This window comes from Geotrypetes seraphini, chromosome 14 (genome assembly GCF_902459505.1).
Source record: "Geotrypetes seraphini chromosome 14, aGeoSer1.1, whole genome shotgun sequence".
In the NCBI taxonomy this organism is placed as follows: Eukaryota; Metazoa; Chordata; class Amphibia; order Gymnophiona; family Dermophiidae; genus Geotrypetes; species Geotrypetes seraphini.
The window spans coordinates 17,093,408-17,114,451 of record NC_047097.1 but is presented as its reverse complement, the minus strand read 5'-3'; the positions used below and the strand labels follow the sequence as shown (position 1 = coordinate 17,114,451).

At 42.1% G+C, this 21,044-nt stretch overlaps 1 protein-coding gene across 9 annotated transcripts in view; it reads right to left on the bottom strand.

Moving 5' to 3' along the window:
* The window catches only part of MYO5C (myosin VC), a 193,059-nt gene that overhangs the window by 88,596 nt on the left and 83,419 nt on the right, over nt 1–21,044 (bottom strand). For all 9 annotated transcript variants that reach the window (XM_033919677.1, XM_033919684.1, XM_033919675.1 and 6 more), the window contains 10 exons: nt 18,030–18,113; nt 16,117–16,251; nt 12,974–13,071; nt 10,609–10,695; nt 10,417–10,528; nt 8,897–9,108; nt 7,852–8,017; nt 5,447–5,593; nt 5,189–5,353; nt 1,704–1,797 (listed from right to left, as the gene is read on the bottom strand). In XM_033919677.1, coding sequence (XP_033775568.1) covers nt 1,704–1,797; nt 5,189–5,353; nt 5,447–5,593; nt 7,852–8,017; nt 8,897–9,108; nt 10,417–10,528; nt 10,609–10,695; nt 12,974–13,071; nt 16,117–16,251; nt 18,030–18,113 — 1,300 coding nt within the window. The remainder of the gene's footprint in view (nt 1–1,703; nt 1,798–5,188; nt 5,354–5,446; nt 5,594–7,851; nt 8,018–8,896; nt 9,109–10,416; nt 10,529–10,608; nt 10,696–12,973; nt 13,072–16,116; nt 16,252–18,029; nt 18,114–21,044) is intronic.

The following is a 21,044-nucleotide window of genomic DNA, read 5'->3' as shown; positions in this document are numbered from 1 at the left end:
CCTGCTCCCGATTTATAGATACAGGGGGTTGTCGGGCTGGTCTGGTCGGGGGAGGTGTGCCGGGCCAGTCAGTTGCTGAGTCAGTTGGTGGCAGGAGGGAGTTGGCATCCCTCCTGCCATATTCGCACGGGCGGGGAGAGCAGCGTGGGGTGGAGCGGCTGATGGCAGAAGGGAGTGGGCATCCCTCCTGCTATTTGTGGGTCACGAGGGGATCGCATTTGTTGGGGGGGGGGGGCCTTAGCCGATTTTTGACAGGTCTGCCTGCCTTTTTATTTTTTTTATGGGGCAGATATTTTGTGTATGTAACACACGCAAAATATCTGTGCTATGGGAATAAAAAAGAAAAGACAGGCAGACCTGTCAAAAAACGCCCCCCCCCCCCTAATCAAACACAGGAGACTTCAGGGTAGTAGAGAGCAGGAGAGTCGACAAGGACAGTAGTGACTGGTCCTCAGCAGTCGCTTCTTTTTGGATCAGCCAGCCCAATTGGTGTGCCTGAATTTTGTTAGTGAATCGCATCCTTCCTACTTTGCATGCATGGATCGGAATCAGATCGAACAGAGGCTAGTGAATCGGGTTGAAGGAAAATCAGGTCACAAAGGGGTCGCAAACCGATCGGTTTGCTTAGTGAATCTAGCCCTAAGTGCTTCGCCATTAACTCTGGGTTATCCAATTAGCATATTTATTTATTTAAAAAATTTATATACTGCATACAACTACGCGGTTTCCATAAAATCTTGTTTCTCTACGATTACCACATATAACAGACACATGCTAATCATAATGCATTAGCCAGATAACACAGGGGGCCTGATTCTATAAATGGTGTCTAACGTTGTTTCTTTTTATTTAATAGTTTCCAGGCTCCCCATCATGCGACTGTCATAATTCAAATGATAAAAATATTAATTAAACCAATTAAAAAAAAAAAAAAAAAAAAATCACTAATGCATGGATGACCGTAGGCTAACAGACAAATTACCGCAGAAAGCTTTAATGTGTTTTGCAGTAGCCTGTTCTTGCCTGCTAACCACGTTACTAAAGGGCCCCTGAGTGACTTAGGCCCTTACTGTTAAAAGATATTACAGCAGGTGAGTACTAGATCAGAAGAAAATTGAAGTCTTTTTCCAAAAGTTCTGCTAAGGAAAATCATGGTTAATGTTCAACATGCGCCTAGGAAGTGACATCAGAGGGAGACCCACACATGCGTGACAGCAGGTTGGAGGTTGCTGCTCATGCCAGAAACATTACAGAGGTATAGGGGAAGGGAAGCAGCATGCATGCGCAACAGTGGGAGGGGGGGGGGGGAGAAGTGTGGAGGTGTGGAGGAACAGAGAAGAGGGTGGGGGAAGGGTGCTATGCCACTGGGTGAGGGTACAAGTACAAATAACTTAGGAGTATGACAAGGTCAGTGTCGAATACAATCATGGTAAGGTAATACAACCCCATCCCTCCCTCAAGTGAATGGCTTTTGAACACCGGTACAGAGACCCAAAAGCAAATAATGAGCGATGGGAAGGGGGGCATGGGCTAAGTAGTAAGGGATTGCTGAATCTGTGCATAGAGCTTTTACCATCATCTTGAGGTGCATGTGACTCAGATAGAGCATGGGGTTTAATGCTCTACTAGGAATTTATTGGATAAGTATGTTTTTAATCCTCACCTGAAGTGTGTGTATGGCAAAATACATCTAGCAACCTCACCTTTCATTTCCTGAGTCTTGTCTTGCAGCTGTTTTCCTAGGTGCTCTTTCTGTTTCTGCAGCTCTGAATTTTCTGCTTGAAGTTTTGCTATTTTCTACATTGAGGGGAAAAAAACACAAGCTCAAAATATGATATATGGAAAGAAAGTATGGAATGTTTTTACAAGTTTCCAATACTTTATACCTAAAATGTGTTTTTATCCCTGTTCCCCCCTCCCAAGATGGCCAATAAAGAAAAATTATGTCCTTACCTGTTAATTTTCTTTCCTTTAGACACAGCAGATGAATCCAGAGACTAGTGGGGTAGCACACATCTATCAGCAGGTGGAGATAGGGAAACTGATTAACAGGTGGGTGGTTCTATTGATTGGCACTCCTCCTGTATCTTCAGTATTGCTCCTTGCCCAAGCATCCGGAACCAGTAATATGCTTAACATGTAAAAAACTTCTTTCCCAGAACAAATTTCAAAGATAATCATACAGAATACAAGTACCAACTATAACAAAACTACTGACATTTCACGAAGAAATCTGGAAAAAGTTGATTTTTCAGACAAAACAGGAGATTCCTGAGAGGAACGTTGAGGGGAGTCATCATCAGAAGAACCTGTATCTTTAGAGAAAAGAGGATTCTGTTCAGAGTCTCCCCACAAGTCTTAAACCTGAACGGAATGTGGATGGTGCCAAAGACTCGGTGTCGTAGGTTCAATATACTTCAGCTTTTGCAATGCCTTCCAGGACTGCACTGGAGTCGCATCTGGAGATGTCTGTGTTGAGGACAACTGGCCCTGGGGAGCTGGAGGAATCGACTCCTGTGTCAAATGACTCCACACTGGTGGAGCCCCAGAGGAAAGTGCAGCCGGTGTCATAGACTCAGATCGGTGCTTGTTCTGAGATAAAAGTCTTATGAGGTAGCAGAGGGAGACCACACCTCTTCAGGGTTAAGTGCAAGCGGTCAGAATACGGGCTGGATGAGAGTTGGAAATTCTGGGAGGAAGAAAGGAACTTTGATATGAAAAATCCATTTTGCGGTGAAAGAAGGAATATAAGGAGAAGAATAAGGCCAGCCTGTACTATACATCTTGGAATTCTAAAAACAGGGCTGTGACAGAAAGGACTCCAAAGAACTCCTAGAATTAACCTGCGGCCATCCATGCAAGCTTCTCCAAAACCCAACTGCCCTTAAAAGGAAGATGTACTAGGAGAAATCTAGAAGCTGGATACACCATCCTATTGCAAACGATCTGCATGTGATGCAAGGTTCCCATCCCGAAAAAAAAATTCAGGGATGATTCCATCTAGCCTTCACTCCCGTCAGACCTGGCTGCTTTGTGGCTCCAAGACAAAATGAACGCTCGCATAGCTATATGTACATGAAAAAATATGGGTGCTTAGCTCATGCCAGGAGAAAATGGGTGCCACCAGGCTACCTTGCTCTGCCACAAGAGTCTCCTCCAACTGTAAACTAGCACCCTATTAACATGAATTATTTCTATAGCACTACTAAACACAAGCAGCGCTGCACAGAAGCCCAAAGAAGAATGGAACATCCAAACATACCTAGCCTCACCTGTTAGGGAACCCAAGAGAGACGAGAGTATACCCGCAAGAAGCACAGGATACTGTCCTGCCGCTGAGATCCATGTGCAGAGATTAGCTTTCTGCTGATTCAGTACGGAGAAAATCTGAGACTGGGCAACCAAACACAGCTTAGATTCTCTCTCATAAGTGGCTATACAGTCCTCATACACAAAGAACGGGTGTCACGGCAAACGAAGCAACTCTGCCGAAATACCCACACCGATCTTGACTGGCATTACTTTAAAAAAACTGCTGCAAAACTTCCAATGTGTCTGACCCCGAAAGTACAGAAGCTGCAACACATTCAGCTGAAGAAAGAAACTGCCTAAACGCCGTGGCGTTGCCGCCAGCACAAGAGCGAGCCTCTTGCGCGCTGTAAATAACCAGCTGATTGAATAGTTTTTTTAAACAACATACCCAGAGCTATCCGGTCAATTTGAACGGAGCTGCAGCATACGCTGAGTAAATTCAGCTTCAGTAAGGTCTCCATAAACGCTGCAGCGCTCTCTGCCGCGTATGAAAACAAGCATACGCCTCTTGAAGCGCAGGAAGGCACTGGCTGCTTCCACAGTGCCATAATTACACATGCAGAACCCCACATATTTCAAAATTTGCTCACTGCATAGACCACCATTTTTACCGATTCACAAAGTTCCTCATATGATAAATAAAATATTTCTAAACCCACGCGACGACGAACTCGCAGTTGCTACACAACAACACAGCAGAACCCGCAGTTCCTACAAATATAAACTAGAATCAAACCCTTAGTTTTAACACAATTGTAAAACAGATACTCACAACTTCTTTGATAATGCAGGCAGATGCCGGTAGATGCCGGTTGCCCAGCACTGTTAGGGCATAGTCCCTTATAGCATAGGTGGTCTCTCCATTTATTTTAAGGGAAAGAAGCAAAATACAGACCAAGTCAGACCCTTTATCACTGGAGGGAGGGTGAGGCATGGACCTGGGGGGGGGCCCAGGTATAACCCCTAAAGCCTGACACCTCTGTCTCACTGAAGAGAAACCTCAACAGGAGAATAAAATTGCTATCTCACTGAAGAGAAACCTCAACAAGATAAATAGCATTGCCCAGTCACAGCCAGAATTCAGGAGCTAGTTGAATAGTGACCATCAGCCTGCTGGAGATAGAGCATACTGAAGATACAGGAGTAATGCTAGCCAATAGGACCACCTGTTAATCAGTTTCTCTATCTCCACCTGCTTGTAGATGTGTGCTATCCCACTTGTCTCTGGATTCATCTGCTTCTGTTGCTAAGGAAAGGAGTTTTAAGTTCTCCCTCCAGTTGAGGTGGAGAAGTCATCTGCTTACTCAGAACTGTTTTTGTACCTATAGGAGATTTTACTTCTGTAGTTGTGGTTATTCTCCCTCCCTTTTAGAGACCAACTGCCTGCATGTCCTCCCCTCCACCATTACTATTTAGGTTGTGAACCTAGCCAAAAAAGGAACAATTGGTAAATTCACTGGTAATGATCTGGTTAGGAAGACAAAAACCAATGCCAGAAGTCAGTAAGACCTATATTCTATAAACAGCATTATATGTTAGGTGCCATTAGGTGCCCTACCGGTGCCTAACTTAAGCAGCAAAGCCGTTTAAAAGCCACAATTGTTTAAAATCAAAAATGTAGGCGTTTAGAGGTGTCAAACCCGGCACCTAGATTGCGTTTATGGCAGCGTCTATGGTCGAAGTAGGTATTGCTAATACCAGAAACAACCTTAGGCTTCCTTAGGCGTTGCCTTAGATGCAATTCACGTCAAACATAGGTGCTGGAAATGTAGCTGCAATTCTACCAAAAACATAGTTGCGCGACTGACATGTGATTGGCGCCATTTATAGAATCCAGCCCCAAGTGCTACACTGTACACAGAAGATAGGAATTTACCTGCTCTGCATCATCCTTATACTTCTTCGTTTTTTCTTCTTGTGCTTTTCTTTGTGCAGTAAGTTTTTCAAGCTCTGCTTCAAGTTTGTGCAGTTTGTCCATATCATTGGCATGAGTTGATGCTAGGGTGGTGAGTCTTTCCAGTAAGCCATGATTTTCTTTATTCTGTAACCAAAAAAGTAAATAAATGAATACAATTCAACAGCACAAGTACAACTTGTTGATTCTTGTAGATGTTCACATCCAAGACTGCAGTACCTGATCCTCAATCTTCTTCTGCAACCGTTGTACCCTATAGGAAAGCTGAATGTTTATCACGAAGCGGCGAATGCTCTGAAATCTGCGTCTAGCCAACCATGCTCGGGCATACTTCTGTAGTATTAAAGCCTTGTGTTCCTCCAGCATCTTTAAAACAAAACCCACAGAGAAAAAAAAAAGGTTGCTAACTCATGTGAAATTTAGGAAATTGCCCAAAACTTGACTCTCCCCAAGATTAAGGATGAGTGGGTTGTAATTTTACATAAGAACATAAGAATATCCTTACTGGGTCAGACCAATGGTCTATCAAGCCCAGTAGCCTGTTCTCTTGGTGGTCAATCCAGGTCAATAGTACCTGGCCAAAACCCAAGGAGTAGCAATATTCCATGCTACCAATCCAGGGCAAACAGTGGCTTCCCCCATGTCTGTTAGGTTTTCATTACTGTACTAATTGGAATTTTATGGTTTATGTATAACTTTGTGATTTTAGTTTGCTTTATACAGGCTTGTTCTGAAAAAGGAAGCAATGACATTTTAGAATTTAAACTGACTCTCTACCAAATGGACTCAGAGTCCCAGACCAACCAATTCAGATACAGCAAAGATGGCTGATCTCCTTGAAATGCAAAAACCTTAAAATGTAGGCCGTAAACATTTATTGTTTAATCTTGCATGTGAAGATAGACAGACAGACATACACAAATGTATATATACATTCCCCCATAAAATCAACAGTAAAAATAAATGTTCTGCCAATTAATGTACTTTTTGGAGTAAAGTTTCAAATACTTTAGTTGGAAACTAGACATAAAATTGGAAGTTACATAGATAGAGTGGCTGAATCTGCTGTGATGGATTTTGAGTCATTTAAAAATATATACCGCACTACTTATCCAGTTTTTGTGGCCATAACTCAATTCTGTGGCCAGGACTACCCAAGGGTTGCAAGCATTGCAGTTACACAGGTTACAAGGGAGACGACGGGGAGCGATTTTTGTATCCCCACAGTTTCCTCTGTGGTGGCTGCAGTGCAGTAGGTGAGGTGGACGTACCAGAGGCGTGTTACACAGGGTGTGAGTCCAGGTTGGGATTCTCCTGTCCATGGCAACAAAAAGTATGTGGCCAATGAAGGCCTACCTTCTATCCATGTTGCTGCTCTCAGCCCTGCTACAGTTTCACACTCGATGCTCCTGTCATCCACTACCTTCTGCAAAACCTGTGTGGGTTCAACAGGAAGTGCAGGTTGTTGGGTTGTTTTTTGTTGGGAGGTGGGGGCATTGTTGGCTCACCAAGTTGTGAATCCATATGTGACTTTTGCAATCACATTTGGATTGTGAGTCATAGATTGAGAAGCATTGATGTACAAGCATTTAGCCACAGAGAGGTACTCTCTGGGATGAAAATTATACACCTATATTTATTTTATTTTTAGTATTTATACTGTATACCACTTATAGCCTAGGTGGTTTACATTCAAGTACTCAAGCATTTTCCCCTATTTAACCCAATGGGCTCACACTCTATCTAATGTACCTGTGGCAATAGGGGATTAAGTGACTTGCTTAAGGTCACAAGGAGCAGCTTGGGATTTGAACCCAAAACCTCAGGGTGCTGAGGATGAAGCTCTAACCATGGCTGCATCTCTTTACATGGTATAAGAATATACACAGATCCTTTCAGCCCAATAAAAAATGATATTCAAAGGATATACACAGCTACCTGGAATTTTAATATCAGATGAACCTGCATGAGCTAAACCAGTGTTCTTCAACCACCGGTCCATGGACCAGTGCCGGTCCACAGAAATTTCCTGCTGGTCCACAGGGCCAACACGTGCATCAGGCCCAAAAGTGTTCTTCAACCGCCGGTCCACGGTGCGATAGATGCGGCGTTATCTTCGAGCCAGCTCCCTCTTCCTCACTGATTCAGTGCACAAAGCCACAGGTAGTGGCTCCTAAGCGTGTCCTGCGCCTGAACCGGAAGCCTTCGCTCTGATGTTGCAACGTCAGAGGGAAGGCTTCCAGATGAGGCAAGGGACATGCAAGGTGCAATTAGTACTATTATGGGGGCAGGGTCTGGGGTGGAGATTGGGTAGAGATGGGCGGGGTCTGGCCCCGACTTAGCCCAGTGTTCTTCAACCGCCGGTCCACGGACCGATGCCGGTCCACAGAATAATTCTTTTATTTCTGCCGGTCCATAGGTGTAAAAAGGTTGAAAAACACTGAGCTAAACCATCATTGCCTTATATACTCCTTTGGTTTTTTCTACTACCATATTATTATAATTACTATTTGCATCATGCTGCTAAGTGTGTATAATGAAGGTTCCAGAAAGAGAAACCAGGCAGATATTTAGCGTTCTAAAAGTTTCTCGACACCACCAACTTGATGTAGAAACAGACATACCTTTCGATATTTTTTCCTTGCCAAATAGCCCCGAGTAAACGCCTGTATTGTTAAAGTAGCCACAAGGATGAGCTGGTAAAGCCGACGGACGAGGAATCCACGCGCATACTTCTGAATGATTATAGCTGCCCATGCATGCTTTAAAGCCCTTGCACTTATGGCTTGTCTTAATTAGGAAATAAAAGACTCAAGTTAATTCTAGGCATACTGTATTGCCAACAAAAATGCACTGTATAGTGATAGCATATGTGTTGAAATAGTTCATATTTTGGAAATCGTGATCTTAATTGGCTAATTATTTATTTATTTCATTAATTTTCTATACCGTTCTCCCAAGGGAGCTCAAAACAGTTTACATGAATTTATTCAGGTACTCAAGCATTTTTCCTTGTCTGTCCTGGTGGGCTCACAATCTATCTAAGTACCTGGTGCAATGGGCGGGTTAAGTGATTTGCCCAGGGTCACAAGGGGCAGTGTGGGTTTGAACCCACAACCTCAGGATGCTGAGGCTGTAGAGTCTAACCACTGCGCCTCAATCTCCCCTCACTTGGAAACAGCTTTTAAATGTGTAGAGCAGCATACATGTGTATAAGTCATTTTAGAAAAATGAACTATTTACAAAGATGATGCTCACCACAGAGGTGGGGAGAGGGCAAGCTTACCATATTGATGTGGATATCTTACAAGGGAAATTCACACAGACAGGTAAGAATCTAGATATTGTAAGAACCCACTCTATGGTTGGGCAGACTGGATGGGCCATTTGGGTCTTTATCTGCCGTCATTTACTATGTTACTATGTAACAATGCCTCCTTGCCTTAATCCTAATCACTTAAGCAAATGTCTCATGGGTATTCTCTCTAAGAACAGACAATGGTTTCTGTATTCTTGCCTTGTTCTGGCTACAGAACTTCACGTGCTATTCATTAAACAAACAAGAAATTCCAGGCAGAACTAATGGAGCCTACTTTTTGAAATAGATGCAGATATGAAACCCAGAAAACACAAGATACATGAAAACATCCAAAGTACACTAATAGTTACCGCACAGCCCGCTGTCCCCGGAAGTACTGCTGAATTATAATTGCAGCTAGCCTAGCACGATGAAACTTCTTCCTCTGGACCCAGCCACGCATGTTCTTTTGGATCATAACACACGCATTCCTTAATTTATCCGATCGGAGTTTCTCCAAATATGCAACCTGGCCTGCTCTAAAGAAGATTTTGGTTCTTCCAAATTGATACTGGTTAGGATCCTAGAAAAGAAAATGGGATATGTTAAGTAAAAAAAAAGAAAACCAAAAAAACTCTGTGGAGTGACGATGTTCCTAAATGGACTTTATTTGAAAGTATCAAAGTTCTAAAGGTACACTAAAATCATCCACATAAAATAATTCCATCCACATAAAAGTAAATCATCCACATAAGAGCCTTAAAGGACCTAGTCCGCTAGGGATACAGGACCCAACACGGTCCGCGTTTCGACAAAAAGTCTTCTTCAGGGGTCCCTGGGGGTCCTATAAAGGTGTGTACGTGGGAAATAATTGTGTGGTGAACTGGAAGTGAGACACTGCTTGCTTGCTTAAGTAAAGTCATTGTTTAAGACCTTTGGAGGCCATTTTAATAAATGCCACACTGCTTTAAGGCCCATAAACACGCTATCCTTCTTGTAGAAGCTAAGCTCTTTTAGAATACTTAAGAACCTTCAAAGCCATTGTTCAAACTCTGCAGCTTTATGGAGCCCTCTTAAGAAGCAACAGAGTTATCTGGGAAAAGGCAAACCATTCAGACAGCCTCAATCTTCAATATTGCTTAATGTAAAGAAGCTACACAAGTTCACACACTGGATAGGTATAAAAACATGAAAACAACATTGGTGCCAAGAAAAGTATGATACAATTGACTTTGTGGGAGGAAGGGATGCATGGCAGGGAGGGGGGTGGGTCCTAGGAGGAGGCCAATGTTCTTGAGAGTTGGTTTTAAGAGAAGCAGCACATTTAAAATAAAACCTGATAATCATCTGAATACGCCATTAATTAACTAGGTAGCAGAATAAATATGATGTCTACCCGGGGCCATTTTGGTTGCAGCCAGAGCCTGGCCAGATCCTGAATATTCAGTGCCTCTACCCACGCAGAAGCCAGCACTGACTACTGGAGCCTAATTCAGCCCACAGTGACCAGCGTTTAAAAAAAATACTGACCATCACCAGCTGAATATTGACCGATTAAAGTATAAGCCCTCCAGAGACAGGAAAAATTACTTATCATACCTCAAAGGTATGAGTTAAACCCAGATTACTGAATGTTTTATTGCTTATGTGAGCCGCTCTGTTACTGTATAAGGAAGAGCAGTATATTAAATAAAATCAACCATAAACCGTCTCTGGACTCCAAACTGCCTGTTCTGTTTATTTCCACTGCAAGAGATATTATGCTCTTTTAACTGTTGAAAAAAAAAAAGTTAAAGGGCTAAAACACAGACACTTTGTGAATCCTGCTTTAAGCTCATAACCATCAAACACTTTCATACAGAACTTTGCCAATCAGCATAGACAGACTCACTTGAATTAGCCTCTGCAACACAGTCTTGCAAATCTGTTTCTTGTCATTAGACAAAAGCTCTTGCTGAGTCATGAGAATGCTATAACGGCCAAAAAATTCAATGTATGTCCACCTATGAAACAAAAGCAACACACACACATAAATAAAACCACAATACTTCTGAAAGTATAATCAAATGAAGTAAAACTGTACCTGGATGGATAGCTCTGTGCACTGATCCGGATAGTCTCCAGAACCCCACATGCTCGGAGCTGCTGAACAACTCTTCTGGAGTCATATCTGAGATCCACAAAACAAGCACTCATAAATAATCTGAACCCATTCAGTTATTAAATATTGCAGTTTATAACAAAGGAAAGGCCAAAAAAAGCTCTCCTTAAATAAGGCAAAAGATTATGTTTGAAAATCTGTACTATATATTCTATTTGTTTACTTACTGCATTTTTGAAGAAATGCACCCAAGGCAGTGAACAGCAAAAATAAAAGTCAAACACAGACATCAGACAATTACAACAGTAAAAATAGTCAAACAGTATACACTACAGTATGGTATAATAAAACATCTCAATAGGCAGCATAGGATGTAAGCTGATGTAGATAATATAGACACAAGATAGAGTAACAGGAGGTGGGGGAAAAACACAGGACTAACTTAAAGTTGCACTTGGTGGGGGCGCCAGCACCTCTCCACCCCCTACACCACACTCACGCTCTCCCTTCCCCCCACCCCCATACATTTTTAAATCTTCAAAAGCGCAAGCAACTTCTCAGGCCTGCTGCTCGCACCGCCTGGATCCCCTCTGAAATCACTTCCAGGTCATGGGGCCAGGAAGTGACCTCAGAGGGAAAGCCAACGCTGGTGCAAGCAGCATGCCAGAGAAACTTCTCATGCTGGAAAAGATTTACAGAGGTACACGGGGGCCTTCCTATGCTAATGCTTATTCCATCTGATAATATCCTCTTTAGATTTCCCTGGCAGTAATGTATGATTTAAAGCCTGTCTGTATTTCTGAATTGCTTGAATTAGACTTGCTTTGTATGCTAATGTGAATTGGTTTGGCTATCTACTTTGGAATCGATCATTTGATCTTTTGTTTTTTTAATTGGTGAATTTTGTTTTGACTTGATATACAGATATTTTATATGTGGAAATCACAGGGAAACAAGATTTTATGTATATGATATGGAAACCACATAGTTGTATGTGGTATATAAATTTTTTAATAAATAAATAAAAATAAATAAAAGTGGTAGAAAAACCTCAGAAACTCCAGTAGTATCAGTGTTACAACTGTACAATCTGCTTGTATAAGGGTTGAAAATAAACATAGGTCAAAAAAACACCACACCAAAATACAAATAAGAACATAGGCACTCAATAAACAAAAAAATAACCATAAAGATTCATTGGGTGAAACACTTAACAGAATTACATGAGAACATAAGAATTGTCATACTGGGACAGATCAAAAGTCCATCAAGCCCAGTATCTTGTTTCCAACAGTGGCCAACCCAGGTCCCAAGTACCTAGCTAGATCCCAAGTAGTACAACAGATTCTATGTTGCTTATCCTAGGAATAAGCAATGGATTTCCCCAAGCCATCTCAATAATGGCCTATGGACTTCTCTTTTAGGAAATTATCAAAACTTTTTTTAAACCCCACTAAGCTGATTTCACTAAATTCTCCAGCAACGAGTTCCAGAGTTTAATTACATGCACCAACAGGATGACTTTTTTTTTTTTTTTAAAGTTCGGCATCAGTTTTTGTGAACTGTACTATCGACGTAATATCCCCTGAAGAAGCCACAGGTGAAACAGGTCCCCATAGGGATGTAATTCAGTCAACTGTCAACATAAGCACATAAATGGACTGGTACAGTAGACTCTAAGTTAACCGACACTCAAGAGGATTGACAGATGCCAGATAAATGTAGTTTCTGGTTGCTTGAGAGTTACTATTAAAAATAGGCCTAACTAATACTATAGCTCATACTATGCCATACCATAAACTGTTTGTGGGCGTACTCAGGTGTGGGGTGCCAAGTTTACACTTAAATTTCCGCCAGAAATTAATTTCATTTTCATTTTTATTTAAAGTATTACAGTATTTCTTTGATATTTTGCTGGATGCTTGAGAGTTCTGGTTGCTTGAGTTCTGGTTAACAGAGAGTCTACTGTATTTCAACATTTCTGTGTGTTCTTCCCATCTAATTTTAAGGGGCTCCTTAAAGAATCATCCCTTACAGGAGTAACTTTGTAGCATCCTGCAAAATTATCTCATCATAAGTAATGGTACAAAGTTATACCTGGTACTTTGTGCAGGGAGTTTTGCCAAGATCCTTTTTTTGATTTTGAAAGTATGCATGTTACCCCTTACTCCATCAGACTCCACCTTCCGAAACGCCCAAAGTGAATAATGTGAAAACCGTCCTATTTCTACACACCAATTCATTATTTTAGATATTTACAGAATATGAATCAAATGAACATATACATTTCATTTACTTGTGTGGTATTGAAAACGTGGAACTTCAGGTTCACTAAATGTATACGTACTCAAATGGAAGCTTGTCATCATTGGGCTTTATGCATCTGACATAGTGAGGCGTGGTCGCATTAAGTGTTTCCATAAGTAAAGACAAGGAACTGCGGAACTACAAGACAGAAATGATAGACATATTAATGTGTCCATTGAATACTATCATCAGGCTATCAAGCCCTTATATTTGGTTTGACACTTTACAGTGGTTAGTCAAACAAACAAACAAAAAAAAAAAAATCAAACTCCGCTACGAGCTCAGAACTAATACGCTCTTCACTATACAATGCATTTCCAACTAGTTTAGTTTTAGGGTTAAAATAAAGCCCTGAAGTTTGGATTTTCTAGTTAATAGCTGCAGAAGACTTGACTGATAGAGTGTAGGCATAATTAACTATTTTGTTGAGGCTCTTGAGATCTAAAGTGGTATATGATGGGGGGTTTTTAATGTTGAAACAATTTTTATTGAACAGATGAATAAAATACAGCACACCAAATATATGAGACATGGAGTTTGATATTTTTAACAATGCACATATCTATCCGTAACCTCCACCTCCTATCTCTTGATTCATCCTGTTGCATTGTGTGGAATTTGATTCATTAGTTGAAAGTATCATGACATTTTTGGAAGCAACTGTGGCTGCTGATCATATTTTTTAAATTAAAAAAAACTCGATAGATGAATCTCTCAATTTATGGAAAGTAGCAGGGACTTAAGTAATTCCCCCCCCCCCCCCTTCCCAAATCAGGGCTATTAATGGTTTATGAACTTTCCTCAGTGCAGAATTTAGAAAAATAAATTCTGGAATCCCCATGCTCATGTTGCTGGAACACCAGAGCCACATATTCTGTCCTTATTTACAGGTTATGGGATCTAAACTTTGGAACGCTATGCCAACTCTCCTTACATTGTCCAGCTTTGGATCTTTCAAGAAAAAGCTCAAGACTATTATTTTCCTTCATGCCTCTGGGGTTTTCATGAGTGTACCCATTGTCTAACAGTCTTGGTTTGGTGCTTTTGTTAATTATCACTAACCCTACATTGTCTATTGTTTCATTTAATACTGTGTGTATGTTTGTTGTAATCTGCCTAGAACTTTGGATAGTGCAAAATAGAAATGTAGAAAATAAATAACTCCCTTTTTTACAAAAGCCAGAAGCGCAGGCCAGCACAATAAATCCTCCAACGTCCAAAGGAACTGAATGGGCATTGAGATATATTATAAGAAGTGTTACAGGAATGTTACATTTGTTTTAACACACAACATTAAAAAAAGAAACAAAGGGAATTTCATCAAATCTACCACTAAAAATTCTCAAAAAAAGAGCCAGGCTCAAGACAATAAGGGAGAGAAAAAGACAATTATAGCTATTGAGACCATCTAACAAGCACCATTCAGCCACACACTAAAGAGGTTAAACAGCCTCAGGCCCAGATTCTCTATACTGTGTCAGCTTTTTAGGCACCAGTAGGCACCTAAACTCAGTAAAAAAAAAACAACCCACCACTGAAATGACATTTTTAACTGAGTTTCAAGGCGCCTAAAAAATTGGCGCTAGAATCGTGCCTCCATGGGCGCTTTAGGTTGTCTAACGCCACTGTGAGTGTGGTTCTTGATGGCCTAAAGTGTCTATGGAGGCGCAATTCACATCATAGGTAGGTGCCAGAACTGTAGGCCAGCAAAACCCTGGCCTACATTTCCACTGCCTATTTTTGTCAGAGGCATGATTTTGTACCCAGCTCCATTGCATGAATGACAAGCAATCAATGGCCACCGATAAGGGCGCTGCCTAAGATCACAATTTTTAATATATATAGATACACATACATATAATCAAAATTTTGGTTTGCGAGTAACGCAGTTTGCATGTGTTTTGCAAAATACTCCTGCAAACTTTGACTCAATATCCGAGCCACCACCCCAGAGAACCGGCTTTGCCCTCTCCCCCCCCCCCCCCTTCCTCGGCCCAAACCCTTACCTGGAGCGGACAGGACACAGGCATGCAGCACCAACCCACAGGATGTGCCGGTGTTGGAAGAGCCTGCTGCTGATCTCATGAGAATCTCAGAGAGAGTGGGAGCCAGAAGGCCTTGAGCATGCACAGATGCTCAAGGCCCCACAGCAGCCAAGCAGAGATCAGCGGCAGGATCTTTCAGCACCGGCACGTCATGTGGGTTGGTGCTGTGTGCCGGTGTCCTGTCCGCTCGAGGTAAGGGTTTGGGCTGGTGGGGGGAGGCAAGCCGGTTCCCAGGAGTGGGGTGAAAGTGCGCCAGTGGCCTGGGGGGGGGGGGGGTCTTTTTGGGATGTGGAACAAATCATCCAAGTTTCCCTTACTTTGCCAAAGGCAAAGAAATCAGAAAATACTCCACCCCAATATTCAGCCTGCAGCAGGGCAGCATTTTTGTTGTCCACCACAGGAGTTAAACATGCATATTCAATGCCAGGTCATATCCTGGCCACCACCATTGAATATCCATTTTTTTTGACTGCTAAAAAAAAATTAACCATAAAGCTGATATATATAAGGCTGCTATTTAGGCGATCAGATTTAAGCATTAAATTTATTCAGTGCCTAGCCAGAAAGTCCTTCAATTTAACCAGTTATGCAGCAGGTGCTACTCTTGAATACTGGTGGGGGATAGCTGGTTAAATCCTGCTAAATATTTGCATTATGCTATTATGTGGTCAGTGGCCATTTCTGGCCAGTTGAATAGCTTTGAATGTTGACCAGACTAACTTAATGAATATGAAATAAATGCTACTCTTAGTCTAAAGAATCTCAGTTTTTATTCTGCAATAAGATGTTACCGTTAACCAGCGACACTGCATATGCCTCAGTGGTTGCAATCCTAGTACCCTGTTCTAATACCTTACTTCCGACCCTCTTTAATAAAGAGTTGAAAACAAAGAAAAAATCCACTGGTTCTGCAGTGAAGATCAAGTAGCAAGGACAAAAAAGAAAAACTGCAGAAATGATGTACTGAAATCAGGAATTTTACTGGGACCTGGTGTGCTACAAGAACCATTATTTGGAAAATAACATTTGTTGACTTTCAATAAAATTCCTGATTTCAGTACATCATTTCTGCGGTTTTCCTCTTTAATCAAGGCCATCCTGGACAACGTGTTAACATCTGGCTAGTTGCATACTGTACCTTGCTCCCGACCGTCAAGCGGAATTGTTTGTTTACAGACTTGATCACAGGTTTTGCAGATTTGACTTTTATACCAACGCCAAGTGCAGGTATCGGAGCTGTACTTTCTTGAAAAACATTTGCACAGAGATGGAACTGTAACAAAAGTGGAACAAGAACTTGGGTAAGTCATACACAGCTGTTTTACCTGAATTAAGCAGGATTTGCATTTATGGTATTCTTTTAGAAAAAAAAAAAAAAAAAAGTGCAAATACATTATGTATAAAGTAGAAGTTCTAATCTCGTCCTTGGGATGCACCTAGCCAGTCAGGTTTTCAGGATATCCACAATGCATCACATGAGGTAAGTTTGCAGGCATTAACTCCATTGTATGTAGATCCATCTCATGCATATTCATTGTGGTAATCCTGAAAACCTTCTATGGCAAGTTGTGTTTCTAGGACTGGGTTGAGAACCCTTTGTATCAAATAAGGTTGTGTCAGAAATGTTTTGCTGGATAATCGACAGGTGCACATGAAAGTGTATACATTTTCAAAACAGAAATATGTGTTTACTACTACTATTACTTGTTTTGCATAGTGCTACCAGGAGTGGAAGAGTGGCCTAGTTGTTAGAGCTGCTGCTTTGTGGGTTCAATTCCAGTACTACTCTTTGTGACCCTAGGCAAGTCACCTAACCCTCCATTGCCCCCCCCCCCCAGGACCTTAACAGCTTCTTTTTGGTCTCATAAGAGAGTATGATGGGTTGTGGACTTTGCCATTTAGGGCTCCTTTTACTAAGCTGCGATAGCGGTTTTAGTGCACGCGCTAGACGCCAACGGCAGCATTGAGCTGGCATTAGTTCTAGCCGCGTAGCACGGGCTTAGTGCGCGCTAAAATTCTGCGTGCGTTAAAAACGCTATCGCAGCTTAGTAAAAGGAGCCCTTACATTTGCACTCCGTCATTTCCAGGATCCAGAGGGAAACTTATTTTTACCCTGAGATGGCTATGATCTCCTAAGGTATCATCAAACATGGCGGGAACACCTGCCTAAAAGAAACTTCCTGTGGCTCAGTGGTAAAAAGCACTTCTTTTATCTTCCCAAGGTGGTGGGTTCAAATTCCAAGTATAGTCAGGAAACCCAGCACATATTCCTATTTTTTTTTTTTTTTGTGACAATCTGCCATCTAGGTGCATATTGTTGATGTCACAATGATGTCAAGATTGTACATCAGACATGTCTACATGTTCTGAACCACAATTGATGCTGCCGATCATGGTACCTAGATGTTAACCAAAATGCCCATAAATTATATAATACTATAATTTATGAGCACTCCATCTATGGGTATGCCCACTTGCAAGGTAACTGTAAAATCACAGTGCATATATTTCTGCTAGTCTTATTCTAGGAGGCCACTTATACACATAAATGATTAAATAAATGTTGTATTGTGTTCTATTTTATTCTATTTACTTTTTGATACCATTCTCCAAGGGGAGCTCAGAATGGTTTCCACTAATTTATTCAGGTACTCAACCATTTTCCCTATCTGTCCTGATGAGCTCGCAATCTATGTAATGTATCTAGGGCAATGGGGGGGGGGGTTAAGCGACTTGCCCAGGGTCACAAGGAGCAGAGTGGGTTTGAACCCACAACCTCAGGGTGCTGAGGCTGTTGCTTTAACCACTGCACCACACACTCCCCATTTAACATTACTAAGAAGTGGAGACAGTGTTCAGAATTACAGTCTTAAAAGCAACACTGAATACAGCGGTTGATGCACATTCCTGGCAGGTCTTTGTCGAATTATCCCCCAAGTTGCTAATTTTCAAAGAGAAACATCATAGCCTGTTTCGCTTTTGAAAATCTGAATAAAGTGCACACATTAAAAGCACACGCAGATTCACCACTAGGTTGATAAGTTTACAAACCTTACTGTCTTTTAAGATGTCAATCAGCACTTCATAGACCGTGTCTCTGTTCTTCTCCAGAAACCCATCGCACTGATACTCTACCTGTGTAGAGAAATACCACCAATGTGCAGAAGAACTTTATTGCAGTCATCTACAGAATTATTTTTAAAAGGCCACCTCAATTGTGCAGCAAATGTGTGTAAGTTGCACCGGTTTTCCAATGGAAAGTAGGAATATACTTCTCCTTGAAAATCATTCCATTGAAATTACATTTGCACCTGCTATTTGACACACCAACCCACCAAATTTTTATATTTCAATTCTTTTTAATGTAAACTGATCCAAAATTACTAGATGCCCAAAGGTATATAATGGGACTTCTGGCATTTAGTGCATGCTAATTACATTAATGTGTATTAAAGCTATAGGGGCTGATTCTATAAATGGTGCTTCAAGGTAGGTGGTGGTAGGTGCTGCACCGCCACCTAACTTAAGCGACCAAACCTACCATCTTCTTTTTCAAGGGTCCCGCGGCAACAAGGGGGCATCCGTGGAAAATCAGGGGCGGGAAACTGCACGGGGACACCAGGAAATTCTTTTCCACTGAAAGGGTGGTTGATCGCTGGAATAGTCTTCCACTTCAGGTGATTGAGGCCAGCAGCGTGCCTGATTTTAAGGCCAAATGGGATAGACACGTGGGATCTATTCACAGAGAAAGGTAGGGGAGGGTCATTGGGGTGGGCAGACTAGATGGGCCGTGGACCTTATCTGCCGTCTATTTCTATGTTTCTATGTTGCCTTAAAAGCCCCAAAAACAAAAAAAAATTCTGCTGCCTGCTGGCGCCTCCCAAACCGGCACCCTAATTGTGACTATGGAGGTGCCTAAGGTCAAAGAAGGCATGGCTAATGTTGGAAATAACCTTAAGCATTCTTAGGTGCCTCCATAGTCGCTATTTGCATCAAACCTAGCTGTGGGAAATTTAGGCCCTTCCAAAACACTGGCATACATTTCTGTTGCCTATTTTGGACATAGCTGTGATTCCGCAACTGGTGCCTTAATGAATTATCCCCTGCCATTAAATAGCATGTCAGAAGCAAAAAGATCTAAACTCTGACCCTTCCTCTCTGAGCACACTACCAAAACACATATCCACACACCCTCATCACCTTGCACTTATACTACTGCAACTTGCTTACTCTCAGGCCTTCCACTTAGCCATATCACTCCCCTCCAATCCGTCCAGAATTCGGCTGCATGACTCATATTCTGGGAGAGTTGCTATACTCATGTTACCCCTCTCCTAAAGTCACTTCATTTGCTTTTCATCCATTTCTGAATACAATTCAAACTCCTCTTACTGACCTACAAATGCACTCACTCAGCTGCCCCTCACTATCTCTCTTTGCTTATCTCCCCCTATGATTCCCCCCTCCCCCCCTGCCGTGAGCTCCACTCAGCTGGTAAGTCCCTACTATCTGTGCCCTTCAACTGTCAACTCCAGAATCTGTCCCTTCTACCTTGCTGCGCCATATGCTTGGAACAAGCTGCCCGAATCCCTATGGCGAGCTCCATCTCTGGCAGTGTTCAAGGACCAGTTAAAAGCTCACCTCTTTGAGAGTGCTTTCAACTCCTAACTCCTCTCACCTTGCTGGTTCTGCATCCCCAACCGTATATGTCATGTCTGTCTGTCCAAGTTAAGACTGTAAGCTCTTCCGAGCAGGGACCGTCTATAAATGTCAAAATGTACAGTGCTGCATACACCTTTCAGCACTATATAAGTGATAAGTACATGGGCTTAATGTGCCACTGGAACATGAATCGATGGCACCATATAAGTGATAAGTAGTAATATCTAAACAATTTGATTTATTTTTGCTATCAATATAAACACTGTATATAAATTTGTATGCTAATATTCTTCTAATCAGAAACTATAGATTTATATTTCATGTTGACAAAAGCATCCCCAGAAAAAATAAATTGATATATACAAGAATTTTATTCATTTTTCTTACACACACCAAATTTTTGGGAAAATGTACTCGTGTACTTTTGAAACTCTGAAAGTACTCACCTAAGTCCAAATTCCTCCCCCCAGTAACATGTGTTCTTCACAAACAGAAGGATTAATCACACAACTGAGTGACATCATTTCGGTGTCAGGTCAAAAGCGCGCCGCGACAAAGGCGCGCCCAGACAATTGAGCGCAGCGCGGAGGCGCGCGCCGCTCTAAATTACTGTTTTTAGGGCTCCGACGGGGGGCGTGGGGGGGAACCCCCCCACTTTACTTAATAGACCGCGCCGCGTTGTGGGGGGTGTGGGGGTGTTTTTAGGGAAAAAGTTCAGTTTACAGTAAAATGTGGAGGGTTACAACCCCCCAAACCCCCCATAACGCCGGTGCGATGTCTATTAAGTAAACTGGGGGGATTCCCCAACAAAACCCCCCGTCGGAGCCCCTAAAAACTGTAATTTTGTGCGGCACACGCCTCCGCGCTGCGCTCAATTGTCGGCGCGCGCTTTTGTCTTTCGCGCCGTTGTCTATGAACCCATCATTTCACAGTGCTAGGATGGAACAGCTTTCCCAAGAGCTCAGAACTAGTGTACAGTTATGAACATCCACAACTCTTCCCAGGTACAGCAGTCCCCACAGTGTCATCTCTCAGTATAAAGCTTAAAGTCAGCTCTCAGGGACAGTAATGCATTTGGGGATTAATAATAGGAAGGAACCGTATATGCTGGGAGGAGAGAAGCTGATATGCACGGACGGGGAGAGGGACCTTGGGGTGATAGTGTCTGAAGATCTAAAGGCGAAAAAACAGTGTGACAAGGCAGTGGCTGCTGCCAGAAGGATGCTGGGCTGTATAAAGAGAGGCATAGTCAGTAGAAGGAAGAAGGTGTTGATGCCCCTGTACAGGTCATTGGTAAGGCCCCACTTGGAGTATTGTGTTCAGTTTTGGAGACCGTATCTGGCGAAGGACATAAGAAGACTTGAGGCGGGCCAGAGGAGGGTGACGAAAATGATAGGAGGCTTG